Source organism: Camarhynchus parvulus, chromosome Z (assembly GCF_901933205.1).
Source record: "Camarhynchus parvulus chromosome Z, STF_HiC, whole genome shotgun sequence".
Classification (NCBI taxonomy): Eukaryota; Metazoa; Chordata; class Aves; order Passeriformes; family Thraupidae; genus Camarhynchus; species Camarhynchus parvulus.
The window spans coordinates 26,556,371-26,570,868 of record NC_044601.1 but is presented as its reverse complement, the minus strand read 5'-3'; the positions used below and the strand labels follow the sequence as shown (position 1 = coordinate 26,570,868).

The 14,498-nt window shown below is 38.0% G+C and overlaps 1 protein-coding gene across 1 annotated transcript in view; it reads left to right on the top strand.

Moving 5' to 3' along the window:
- The window catches only part of ADGRV1 (adhesion G protein-coupled receptor V1), a 302,349-nt gene that overhangs the window by 282,468 nt on the left and 5,383 nt on the right, over positions 1–14,498 (top strand). Inside the window, exons 90-91 of the mRNA XM_030969486.1 lie at positions 9,655–9,846; positions 11,558–11,735. Coding sequence (XP_030825346.1) covers positions 9,655–9,846; positions 11,558–11,735 — 370 coding nt within the window. The remainder of the gene's footprint in view (positions 1–9,654; positions 9,847–11,557; positions 11,736–14,498) is intronic.

The following is a 14,498-nucleotide window of genomic DNA, read 5'->3' as shown; positions in this document are numbered from 1 at the left end:
GGGTCAGGACTAGATGATCTTTAAGACATATTCCAAACCCTTAGCATTGTATGATTCTGTGATCAAATCCCTATTTAGTAATGAGTCTGTTTTTTATTTTACTCTGAGTAGCACTCCTTGTGAAAAGAGGTCTTAAGTGCTCTCTTGAGGTACATTTTATTCTCTCCTCGCACAGGCTGGGGGCCTATTATCTCAAGCCAAAAAGTGAGTGATTTCCGTGACAGAGCCAAATTATACCTCTGCCTTCTCTTGTTTGCCTAATTGTCAGATATGGAAGGACATCTAGTCTTTATCCTCATTTTTCCCACATTTCCCTTTTCTTGAGGAGCATACCTAACCAAAACAGTTTTATCTTCCTGCTTTATAAAACTTGTTTTCTGCCATCGCTGAATCTGTGGAAAGGTAGTATCTATAGGATTTTTTCACTAAAATCAAGGGAAGTAGGGAGTATAAATGGCTGACAGTTCCCATGAATATCACTTAGCAGCAAAGCCTGCTGTACAAGAAATCTATTTCTGAGAAAGTCAGTTGTCTGGCAAAATTGCTTCTTGAAATAACTTAAACATTTGTTATTCTGGTTGTAAAAATCATAAAAAATTAACTGTAAGATATTTGCTGGGGTCAGTTTTAATTAAGGGATGGTTGAATATGGTGAGACCTTGTTTGGTTCCCTACAGCCTTGCATGTCTGTAGCTCTTTAACTGGCTGCAGAATCACTGAAGGGTTTTCCAAATGGTCAGAGAATGCTGGAATACCCGAACACTCTTATTCCCATCAATCTTGCCCTAAAACACTCAAGCAGAAGATATGACAAATAATTACACCAGTTATCTACAACCCTTCAGTTCCATCCAAGACAGAATTTTTTAAGGTTTCTTGCATTTATGGCTTTTGAAGTCGCAGAGTTCTTGTTATACAACTTTTTATGGCGCTGCACTGAAATACTCCTAAATAGACAGTTTATCCAATTTGTCAGTCAGAGTAACAAGAATCAAAGAGACAATGGTAGGCATAAGAGAGATTACACCACTGAAAGAATTCTTTAAAGGGAAAAATGTTGTAACAATAACTTCTAGCTTAACTCTTTGAGATTTTCTCTAATGCCATAAACACAAAGTTAGCCTCTCTCTTTTGACTCTTCCAGTCACTAAAATCCTACTTTCTATTCCCTGTTTCTTTTATGTCTGTGTATCAGTCATTAACACACACAAATAGAAATTACAGCTTTAACAAAAAATAACAATAAAAATAATAATATGTTGCAGGAATAGTTCTTTTTTTTGCTGTGCACTGTGATGCTAGTATGTCTGGTCTTTATAGTTTTTGCAATTGCTAGCTTCTTGTTTGAGTTTTCAACTTGCTTTCAGATATAACTAGAGAATCAATTGTTCTGAGACTGTTAGGGAATCTCTTGAACTAGGACCAGACGTTGCAAAGGTTTTTTCATCCAACTTTTCTTCTCTGGGAAAGAAATAAAAGCAGTAGTAAGCTTAGATTGGAAGGTATGATCTAAAATGTAGGTTTGGTTATAAATGTTTACCATGGAGAGCAAGTATGAGAGTAAGTATTTGAAAAATTTTACTAAGTTTATGTGAAAACTCATGACTTCTGATATTTCTAGGAGTGGAAAAAATGTATGAGCATAGCCTTACTCTGTTTGGTCTTCTGTTCTTTTTTGTGTTTGGTTCATCAAGGACAAGTAGTCTGGTTTCTTTGGTATGTGATCTGGCTACTTTTTGGTACCAGAGAGGTCCTTCTCATAGGATAAAGCACAAGAAAAGCCTAATGCAAAGAGGACCTCAAAGGATGTTGTCTCCAGTTTCTGTTGCCTGTGCAGGAAAGAAAAATGAATAAAAGCAGAGGGGGAAAAAATCCACAGGCTAACAACTGGGACAGAGATGGGGAACAATGGGGTGCCAATCTGCTTTGTCTGCTCTTATTTGTTCTTAACCTTCTGTCACCATTTGTGGTTGCTGAGATTTGCTGGCTCTCACAGTCTTACTGACTCTCTGTAACGAGTGGCTGCAGCCAGAGCTGTGGGGGAAATTGCAAGCGGCTTCTAAGTGCTAACTCTCTTATGTTTTCCATACACCTCTCCCAAGTTCCTGCCTTCAGTGTTCAACTCAGTCTTTCTTTCTCTGTTATGCTTGAAATACCAAAATAGGACTTTCTTTGTATTTCCAGGATGACTGCATTGGAAGGAAGGGACAGAATCTTACTCTATCTCAATCTACACAGTTTGCAAGTTTGGCTAACCATCTGTATTTTCAGTGCATTTTCAAGCTTAACAGCCCTCTTTTAATGCTGAATCTCTGCTTTTGAAACAAATAACAGCAACTGACCAAAAGAAGTCTCAAAATTTCAACCAAAAAAGCCTAAAAAAAACCGGAATAAAAACCCCCAAGACCTTTTCCACTATTTACAGTGCTGAAATGAGAGGTAAAAATGGCAGTTGTGTAGGAGTAGTTACAAGTGTGCTGAGAGCTATGCAAAATATTTATAGCGAATACTGAATATCCAAGCAAATCTGGTTTTTAAAGATGTGCCAAAGTGTGTGAACCTGTCAGGTAAGACTTAGCCAAGTTTAGACTAAATCTGAGATGAGTGCTGTTTGCCAGAAAGGAATTTATGGCTTTGACTTTGAGCAAGAGTTGCAAGATTCAGCATGGTGTTGGCATAGCTGGCTCTGCATAAAGAGAAACTTGGCAGTGTATATTGAAGCTTCAGATGAGACATTAGTATTAGGAAAACTTGTTTAAAATGCTGAAAGCACAATATTTTTTTTCATTATTACAGAATATATACCTGTAACCTGTTTATCTGTGGAATTAAAATTTTACCAAAAACTTAAAAACTTAAAGCACTCAAAATAAATATATCTCAGCGCAGACCTTTAAATACACTTTCAATTTAATGATAGATACATGAATTATTACTTTTCTTCATTGCATTTTTAAAGGTGGCTTCTTTTTGTGCGTTCTTGTGTGTGTGTGTGTGTGTGTGTGTGTGCACGTGTAGTGGCTGGTTCAACAGGTGATACCTACTGACATGGTAAGGGTTTTGCAGTCCTGAACTACATTTATTTATCCTTGATTACATTTATTATTGGGTTTTTCCTTTTGATGTTAATTTTTAGGTCTTCAGCTGTAACTGACACAAATCTTGTTGTACAGAGCAAAATGGGGTGTAAATGCTTCAGGAACCAAAGTGCAGATCAGCAGTAAATGTTCACAGTTGAAACTGTGATAAGATAAATTGCAGGATTGATAAGAGTTACAATGGTCTCATCAAAACTGACGCTTAACAGCAAATAAACATACTAACACTTGATACACAGCAGGTCCAAAGTCTACTTACTAAATGCAATCATCAGCTGATGGAGCTGCACTGCTACAGACAGTTTTACAACAATCGCTTTGAATGCTAAGAAACAGAACCCCATATAAACAAGAGGTCTTTGATTTATATTTCAAAGGTTATTATTTCTGAAGAGCCATGAGTGGGAGAGGTTAAGTGATGGCTTCAGATGTACCATATGACTAAGATGATACTTCTGTCGTAATAGCAGCAAGAAAAGATCTTCAATCTGCTTTCAAAATAAAATATGATTGAAGAAAATAATGGCAAAATAAAATGTACATTGAAGACTGCATAGAAAAATGCCATGCATGCAATTTATTATAATTATCCCTAAAAAAAAGGAAGGAAGGGAAGCAGGAAAGGAAGGAAAGCTTTCCTTGCAGAAATAAATAGATAATTATATGTTTTGTGTTTCCCACATGGCTCACATTAATAATACTACTGCATGTATGAATATTCAGTTCCATGACTAATCAAAAAATTATTAGGAAAGATGTTATTATCAAATTTATATCATGCTTTGCACAATGGCACTGATTATGATTCCTTTAATTTTGTGAGTAATTTCTTGCTTTGCAGAGACTAGCTTTTGAACTTAGTGAAACATGCAATTTATTTATATTAATCAGACTGATAATTTTCCCAAAAGAGGTAGGCACTTGTTATGTAAATCAAGGTTAATCCACAGCAGTCTTTGACCTGCTGGTGATGGAAAACAACATAAAGAACTTCCCATAAATTAATGAAAACCCTAGGAAAGTTCACAAGAAATCAACCAAGGCACTGAATAGCACACCACAAGAAGTGGCAGCAGCACCCCTGACCATTGACAGCCAACCGAGAAGTACCATGTGATCACTAAATTAACAAGGAAAGGATTTCCTAGGACTGGTTGATAACAGTAAATTAGCATAGTCCAGACAGAGAATGAAATTAAGTCTCACCTGATAAAATTAGAAATCTGAAGTAAGACTAACCAAAGCATAAACTATCATACAGTAATGACAAAGAGCATCAAGAGCTCATCCAACTATGGACAATTCTTCTGTTGTCCAAGATGCATTTGTGTTCTTTATTGTGGTGTTTTTACTACCTGGCATGAATAAAGGTGTGAGTGTAAAAATAACAGTGTATTTTTTAGACACTGTGTTTTAAGGATCAGAATGAGCCATTTCTGGTAACTGAAATTTTTGGTCTGACCAAGAAGTCAGCTTTCTTCAGAAGCCTTGATTTTGCTTTAAGTATTCTCCTTTAGAAAAGCAACTTTTAGTGATGATTAACAACCAACATTTTCCAAATTAAATTAAATTTAAATTAAATTAGGGTTTTTTTAGTGCTGATATATACCCAGAAGCAGGTTGAGAAATGGCTAAAATGGAGTGATGAAATGGAGTGATGAACAAATGACTTTTGTTCACAAAAGTCTTCTTAAGATACTTTAGTTTCATATATAGAAATACCATTCCTCTAAAACAGATGATAGTATCTGAATTAACTTCTCTGTTGAAAACAGGTGTTTTCAGGGTAGGGTATCTCAGACACGGTTAAAATACTTGTGGGAGATATATGCTGTATATTAGCTTCAAAAATAAGTCTAATGCCTTGGTATGTTAGTGTTTATCAGAATAATAATAAAATCATGTGATGCAGTAAGCATCTTGGTTTTCTCTCTGTATGTAAAAAGGAGATGATGAAAAGATTTGTTGATTGCCTACAATGTCTTTTATCCTTACTCATTATTAGCAACAGAGTTAGCTCAGTTTTCTAATTTAGACGTACTATAATGTCATATCAGTAAGCTGGACACACAGTTAGAGACCAGAGAGAGAGAAACTCTGAGTCTTCAGTGTGCAATGAAGGTTTCCTGTGGATCAGTCCTCCAGTCCTCTATGGGATCTCGTGAGGTGTAAAATGTATGAATGTATTCTGCCTTTAATTAGCTAGTTTCCTGCAGCTTCTCCTCTAAATAAATAAATCAATCTGTTGCATAGGAAAACTCACCTCGCACAAATGCATGAACAAAACCCTCTCACCAATTATATTGTGTACATATAGACCAGAAAAAACTCCCTTCTTCTTCTATGGAGTAATTTCCACAGTCTTTTTGGGCAGGTTGCTCCAGTGCTTAGTTACCCCTGCATTAAATATATTTTCCTCATATCCAGTTGGAACCTTCCGCGTCTCAACTTAAGACCACTCTCTCTCCCTCTGTCACTTCCCACTGCCTTCTGCATCACTATCTATTGTAAGGTGAACTACTGGCATGACCTAGAGCAGCACTGAGGCTGCTCCCACCTCACTGAACAAAAATATCCCATCAAACTTTTCCATGTGAGCTTTCTTTCAGGCAGTTGTACCTGTGTTTATATGGATATTTTTTTCCCTGACATAACACTACAGAAGAGTTTATGAGCCAGACCAGCTTGCTGAGATGAAATGATAAGAGCCTAATTGTCTTCCATGAGCTAATATCAGTAAAATAGCCAGCAGTCTTTGCAGACAGTGTCTTGCAGGCTTTTTTCATATAAGCACCATGTTTGAGAACTATAAGTTGCCTGTTTGTGCTCCCTCCTTTGGACAGTCTAATTGTCTGCTTGGAGCATTTCCCGCCTTTCTCCATAGGAAATGCATTACTACCACCTTTTTCTCTGATGTTTTACTGTAGCATTGTACTAACGCTACTATCATAATTTAACCATAAATAAAATAGGGTTAAATGTTTTCTAAGTAGTCCTGGGGGCCCAATGCACAGAATTTATGTAGAATTACTATCCAATCCTCTGGAGTCCTAGTTCTTTAGTTTAGTTGTTCCGTGTCCTTCCATAGGGCCCCAGTCAAGCTCTTAGATTATTAGTCAGTTGTGATGGTGTTCACAGGGCTTTCCAGGTGAGGGAAGAGACGAGAATGTTGACTCCATGTTCAGAAGGCTTGATTTATTATCCTATCATATATATTACATTAAAACTACACTAAAAGAATAGAAGAAAAGATTTCATCTCAGAAGGCTAGCTAAGCTAAGAATGTAAAGGAAAGAATGATAACAAAAGGCAGCTGTCCCAGACTCTGTCCGAGACATCTCGGCCTTGTTTGGCCATTAATTATAAACATCCAAGATGGGCCAATCAAAAATCCACCTGATGCATTGCACAGCAGCAGACTATCATTTTTTACATTTTGTCCCTGAGGCCTCTCAGCTTCTCAGGAAGAAAAAATCCTAAGGGAAGGATTTTACATGAAAAGATGTAAAATCTTTCAGTCATTGTAATCCGGGACCCAAGAGATTTTCCTGGCCCCCTGGCACACACTTATAAGTTGAAGAGCATGGCTCCCATTATATATGCAACAGGTTGCATATATAATGGGAGGTTGCTGGTACTAGGCTGTGATTTTGGGGGTTGGGTTTAGGTTAGGTTTTTTTGATGAAAACTCCTAATAAAAAAATAATATTTCCCATACATTTAACAGAAATTATATTGCCTGTGTTAATTAATATCCACACCTTAAGCAACCTCTTTTCAATCCTTATGGAGGGTGTAGGTTCCCAGCAGGCCTGTCAGCAGAAATTAACTATTGTCTTCATTTCATTCTTAGTCCAGGCACCAAGGACAAGGTTTGTGAGTCTCTGAAAAAGTACAGTAGTTCCAAGCTGGCTAGAGTTGTTTATATGAAAACACAGAAAACGTATATTACAATGCCAACAACCTTATTTTCATAGCAATTTATGACTGTTTTTACAGTGTTAAAGGTTGAAGTGAAAAGAAACATGAGTCACAAGAATGATGAAAGATCATGCAATTCTCAGACTGGTGCTTTTGAAAAAACCCACTGAAACTGTGAAAGCTGTGGTTGGACTGACAACAACCTAAGTATCTACCACTGTCCATGCTCTTTCAGAGTAAACACCTTGGTAGCTGCTGGCTTGAAAAGAAACAGAAATTCATACTGCATGCCATCATATGTATGGTCTTTGGAACTCAATGCTACGTGGGCAGGACCATTTGGCTTGTTTTAGCTTCCTAACCACCTTCCTGGGGGTTTCTAACAGGGACACAGGGCTGTCAGAATATGGCCACAAAACCCTTTTGATGCTTCAAACAAAACTACAGTCATGGTACAAAGAAATGCACATCTACAGAGCATTATCTTCTTGAGATTCTGGATTTGGAGGGGAATATAGGTGAAAGAAAGATCCATCCTTTGTCCAGCCAAGCAAGGAATTCTCTGTCCAGGAAGAATTCCTGTCTAAATGTATTGCCTGCTTAGGAGTGTTGGGTTTCATTAGGTATGAGCTTCTGTTGGTAAGACATTGCTCTAACAACTTGCAAGATGGGAGAAGTGTTACACTGTTTTTGGTTCTGCTGTCTGTCTCAGGCTTTGACTTCTCCTGTTCTTAGGTATTAAAATAACCTCCCTGTGTCCATGTGATTATTATGGAAGGACCCAGAGGAGTTGTTTCATCATCAGAGAATTACATCAGGATGCAGACCAAGTTAAGGAGATAATTGTGACATGTTATTCCATGAGTATTTGTTTTAGAAAATTGAGTGTCCACACTTGAAGCTATTTGAGGAGAGTGATTTGTCATGGACCTTGTATACCAATACTTTGCATGCCTGCAATTTCAAAAGACAGGGCTCTGTGGCATCATCAGCTAATGGGTTTTCTTGAAAAGGACAAAACTACTTGAAATCTATGTGCAGGTTTTGTGGCTAGGCCCTAAGAGACTGAACTGCCAGAGGCTGCTCTGAATTTTGTATTGTGACTATGATCTGTTCTTCTTGGGGGTTTTATCCTTTTCATATCCATAACAACTTAAATTAAAATAAATCCATTTACTGGCCCCATTATGTTTGTAGTATATCAGAGTCCTTGAACTTGTTTATAGAATGAAAGGATATTTTAGTTCCTTTTTACTGTCTCAAACATGTTTACATCTATTTCATGGAATGTATTTACTTATGTGTATCACAAAGAAATTTCCTCTCAGTGAACTGCTCTGAGTTGTCATGACAAATAAACAATAATCTGGAAAAGCAGGCACATGTTTTCTCAAAATAATTTTTTAGTGGTTTTAGCACTTTTGTTTGGTAGTTTTCTGTTTAAAAAACCTCAGAAGCAGAGCTGTATGGTTTTATAGCAGCTGTGTGAGAGTATTTCCAGTGTTTAACCAGCTGAGATTGAAATCCTGTTGAATCTCATTAGCTTTTCTTATGTGTCACTTGGGACCAGATGATTCTGTCGTATCATTTTTGCAATAGAAATTATCAGTCTATGTATCATGAAGTGCTGTTGGGTATTTTCAGTCTCTTCTTTTTTCAAGTATTTTCAAAATTCCTTTTGTTAGGAATTCACAAATATAATTAGATGAAACTCATTACTATTTGTAAACCCAGTTAGAACTTCCATGCCAGTGGATACCTTTAAAATTAATTTTTCTGCTTAGTACAATTGGCTTAAGGGTTCTGGAGAACAATGGGAATACAAAAAAACATTGCAAATGTAATTGTATTGCAGCAATTGGTAAGAATGCAAAAGACTTCTTTCTGTACTATTTTGGTAACCCCTTCTTTAGTAATTATTTAACAAGTTGATTTATCAGTTGGAGTGGATTATTTTCCCACAGTATTAGTGCAACTTAAAAATTAAAGTAAGTCACATTTCTTATTGAGAAATTCAATTACTGGATTTCTTTATAAACACAAGACATGGTTATATTATTTGTCTTGGCTTGGACTAAAGGTCAAAATTAGCAAGTTTTAAACAAGAACTGCAGAAGCATACGGCAGAGCCTTTGTTGTAATCAGAAATGAAAATCAGTGCTGAATTAGTGCATATCACAGAACATCTAATTTGTAGTTACGGTATCTGTGACAGCAGCAGTGCAGTTTGCATGAGGTAAAGATTGCAAAAAGCTAGCAGGTCAGTAAGAAAATGAAGAATTGTGGCTAAGGAGCAGCAGCCAAATACTGTTATAAGGGAGGCCTTTAACCTCATTTTCACTGTTATGATAACTGTGAAACTCAAGTCGGTTTTGTGGGTTTTGGGGTTGTGGCTTTCCTTTACAACTCTGTAGGTTCAACTAAATAATAATTTAAAAATTCTTGTGTGTGTGTGTTTGTGTTGTGTGTGTGTGTGTGCGTGCTTGTGTGTTTTTATCTGAAGAACTCAGGATTTGAACTTGTAACTTTTAGATCTCTGATGGACAGTGATTTCTTCCATTAGTTTGCACAGAAAGCTCTGAACCAAGCTACCTGCATTTCACAGCCTGCTGTTCTCTTTCAATCTCTGTTTAAGGGCCTTTATGTCTTTGTGGTATATTTTATCCTGCACAACCAACTTTGCTGTCCTGTGAAAGCAAGCTACACTGTTGACATGAATGGGCATACAAGTCCAGGATCAGCATTTTTCACACATGGCAGTGGTCTGCCAGCTGTGGGAGGAGAGATCGGCAAGTCCACGCAGAACCTCATCAGTGCCATGGAAGAGGTAAGAGTGCTCTGTAGTTTTCTGTAGTCATTAACTTGTTTATTGAAATGTACCTAGAGATTTCATCATTAGTTCTGAAGTGTAATACATGGGAATAAGATGCTAAATGTTATAGGTTTGACAGGGTGGAGGGGTTTGGGTTTTTTTCATTTATTTTAATAACAAAAATAGGTATCTTTATCCATGTTATTCTTGGAACTTACTGTGCCCTGATAACATCCCACATAGAGAATTTCTTCTTTCACACTTGAGTCTTCAGATTATTATGGAGGTTGATTAAAGTGTCAAAAGGAGGTCATGAGAAATCAAAATATCGGGTTAATTCTTTCAGCTTACTATAGGTTTTAGATGGGCTTTATGTAGTTAATTTCTCAGAGTTATGATGTTCAAAACTTCTGGAAATTGCAATAAAGTTAGAATAAAATTGCAATAGAATGGAATGGGATGGAATGGAACAGGGAAAGGAAGTGAATGGAAATGGGAAAAGGGAAAAGGGGGGAAAAAAGGGAAAAGGGAAAAAAAAAAGGGAAAAGGGAAAAAAAAAAAGGGAAAAAGGAAAAAAAAAAAGGGAAAAGGGAAGGGAAGGTGTAGTGGTTTTACCCTGCCTGGATGCCAAGCACCATCTAAAGTGGATGATATAGAGATGTACTCAGCAATATTAATTTATATATTGCTAACAAAATCAGAGCAGCATAATGAAAAAAAAAAAAAAACTTAAAAACACCTTCCCCCCTTCACCAAGCCTCCTTCTTTCCCAGGTCTAATTCCTCCCTCAGCAGCACAGGGAGACAAGGAATGGGGGTTATGATCAGTTCATCATCCATAGCTTCTGCAGCTCCTCAGGGAGAGGAGTCCTTCCTGTACTTAAACATGGGGTCCCTCACATAGAAGAGAGCTCTCCATGAACTTACCCAGTGGGAGTCCATCCCACAGGCAAGAGTCCTCCCCAGACTGCTGCAGTATGGATCTTTCTTCCAAGGGGTGCAGTCCTTCATGGACAGGCTCCAGCGTGGTCTCTGAACACCGCTCACAGCCTCCTCTCAGGCACCCCCCTACTCTGGCATGGGGCTCCTTCATGGGTTGCAGGGGTACAGCTGCTTCCTCATGGTCTGCACCATGGGCTGCAAGGGAATCCCAGCTCTTGCATCTAGAGCACCTTCTCCCTCTCCTTCTCCACTGACTCTAGTGTCTGAAGAATTGTTCCTCTCACAAATTCTCACCCTGCTCTTCCCTGGCCACAGTTACATCTGCACAATAACTTTTTAAAATTCTTCTTCTTAAATATGTTATCACAGAGGCATTGCCACAATTTCTAATTAGCCCAGATGTGGCAGTGGATACATCTTTTCAGCTGCCAGGGGTTGTTCAACCAGGCATGGAGGAATCTTCCAGTAGTTTCTCACAGAAGTCACTCCAGTAGGCTCCACTGTAACCCTTCCCACTACCACTATTGGCCATGAAAACCCAATACAGGAGAAAAGGCAAGGGAAAGGGAGATACAGATAGATAGATAGATATAGATAGATGTAGATATAGATATATAGATAAAATTTATTTAAAAGTTTTAAAAGGCTTCCTGGTTAATTATAGAAGGGACAGAATATCTTGTTCCAAAATCTCTTGGTCTTCAGTTCAGCTCTGGTCATAATTTCCAGTTTCTGTAAAATAGTTTTGATGCTTACTGAATTTTGTGTCTTTTTAAACTCTGCAGGTGCCTGCAGACTGGGAGAGGGCATCCTTGCAGCCTGCTAGTCAAGCTAGTGCTGCCTTTAAGCAGAGTCCACAAAATGGTAATGTTTTCCACCCTTCTGGAGGATACAGTACCAGCTCATTAGTTGCTGATGAGGAATCACAAGAGTTTGATGACCTAATATTTGCTTTAAAGACTGGTGAGTGACTCTGCCCTTCAAAGTTTGCTGTATTGCTATGTTGTTATTTATCCTAATGGTGCCACCATTCCACGAGATACAATTAATGAGGTATCTTAATATAATCTGATTTCCAGTGAAAATCTTAAAGATCAGTTATCATAGGAATGTCTGATAGGACAACCAAAGAGGCAAAGGAATCCTACCTGATAAGATGTGGCAAACACTAACCGAAGCCCAGCCAGGAAAAGTACAAGTGGACTTGCTTGGTAGCAGGAGGTCACCTAAATGATCTTTAGGGATACCTCTGAGCCTTGCAAGAGACAACAGCAAGTTATTTGTGGGAGTAGCAGATTATGTGCACACACAATTTCAGAAGCTTGCTCCCTCAGTGAATCAAGAAAAGTTAAACTGGATGGGAGACTGGGAATGCTGATAATAAACAGGTATTTTTATTCAGTAAGTTCATAACTCTATATAGCCTAAGCTGATTTACATTGCAGGAAATGCCTCTAATTATGAGGCCCTCAAAATGTGAAGGATGTGGACTGATTTCCACAGGAGGCCATGAAGGTGCTCAGAGGGCTGGAGAGCCTCTGCTGTGAAGAAAGGTTTAGAGAGTTGGGATTGTCAGCTTGGAGGAAAGGCACTCGGGAGAGCTTTGAGTCCCTTCCAGTACCTAAAGGGGCTACAAGAGAGCTGGAGGAGGACTTTTGATGGGGGCATAGTGTGACAGGATGAGGGGGAATGGCTTTGAGCTGAAAGAGGGCATGTCTAGATTAGGTATTAGGAAGAAATTCTTCCCTGTGAGGGTGGGGAGGCTCTGGCATAAGTTATCCAGAGAAGCTAGGGCTGCCCCATCCCTGGAAGTGTTGAAGGCCAGGTTTTATAGGACTCTGAGCAACCTGATCTAATTGAAGGTATTCCTGCCCATGGCAGGGGGTTGGAAATAGATGGTCTTTATGGTCCCTTCCAACCCAAAACATTCTGTTTTGTGAAAATCTGTTTTATACTTACTAATTTTTCTAAACATTTTGCAGACTAGTTCTACTAGCAAAAAGTAGCAGTCTTTTTTTTTTTTTCAAAACTTTCAAAACTAGGTGCAGAAGTTACAGTTGAAAACCTTTTTTTTTCTAGGTATGTAAGAAGGCAGCTTTTACTTTTTGACTTCTTGAATATTAAGAAGGAAATTCATAGATAGTTAATAAGACATGAAACTATCTACATCTAACACTCCTCTTATTACACAATGTTTAGTACTTAAGTAAATCAGTTGGCATTAGTAAACTGTAGAAGACTGAGTCTTAAGGCATGAAGAACAATCAAGGCAACAGCCGTAGCTGAAATATGATAAAAGTCAACACATATTCAGCACTTACTTTTTCCTAAGTCTTCAAGCTCCATCCCTAATTAACTTGTTTTAAGTTCTTTGAGAAAGTAGGTCTAATACCAACTTTTGATTTTCTTGCCTAAATTCTATTATTGTCTTATTTATTAAAATTTTATCATAATTTTTATGAGCATTTCATATTAATGCGATTTGAGATAGTGACTGCAGGCCATTGTTGGAGAAAAATATTTTGTTTATGTTACTGATTCAAGTAGTGCCAGACAATTTTACACCTATGTTTATTCATGTGCCCACATGGTGTCCCCCACAGCGTTACAATAGTAAAAATCCCCATGATTTCTAAACCAAACCAGCTGTCCCATCTGGTTTCAGCCTCACATTTGAACAAGATTACCTGAAGAGGTGGTGTGGAAGGTTAGAGCATCTTTGACCAGCAAAGTAAATGTTTATCCGCTATTGTCTCAGACACAACCTCTAGCTCAGTATATATTTTTTCTTAAACAACAAACAAACAAACAAAAATAAAAACCCAAAACCCACCAAAAACAAACAAACAAAAAAAAAAACCCAACAAGCTTTTCTGTAACTAAAAATCTTTTTTATTATTTTCATCCTGACATGTTCTCCAGTTCAGCTAAGTGCATGGCCAAAGAGAGGGAGGCAAGGAATCACATGGAAATAGTAAAGAGAGAGATGAGGTGGTGGAAAGCTGGAATTTTTTTCTCTGTTTGGCAATATGGACCTATGCTGCTAAAGTATTCACTGTGCTGTTGTCTAACAGGAGTTTTATGATAATAGTTAAGCTAGCAGGCACTGAAATGAGCTCATCTCTGTGTCTCTCAGCACCACATTTCTCCCTCTCTTGCGTCATTGCTTGTGCTCATGTGAAACCACAAGAAGTCAAGTTAGATTTCTCTTTTTCTTCTTCTTTCCACTCCCTTCTCTCTCCCACTCTACATGAGTTAGTCTGAGGCCCTTTGACATCAGTCCTTGCTCCAAGAAAGTGGTCATTGGCAATTGGAAGACAAGGACCTCTTCTCTAAATAGGCAAAAGTGTAAAGGCAGCTAAGATGCCTTTTTTCTGAACTGCTCTTGCCTGTATTTTGCTGTGTGAGGAGCTTCTCAAACCCTTTTTATTTCAAAAGGCTGAGAACTCCTCATTCTGGAAGAACAGGGAGAAGGTGCTTTTCCCCCCACATTAGCTAGTTTTATCCCTGCTAAACTGGGGGGTGTTTCTTTTGGAGGAAGATTAAAAATACTATTGTTTGAACTTTACCTTTGATAAACTGAACCAGAACCTTCCATTATCTGTGTTTTCTAAAACTGTCAATCTATACTAAAACTTACCTATAGTAGTGCTATAGTGCTCCCACGCTGAGGACTGGCTGAGGATCAGCGCTGATTAGCATAGGAATTTGTAAAAATGTTTTTAT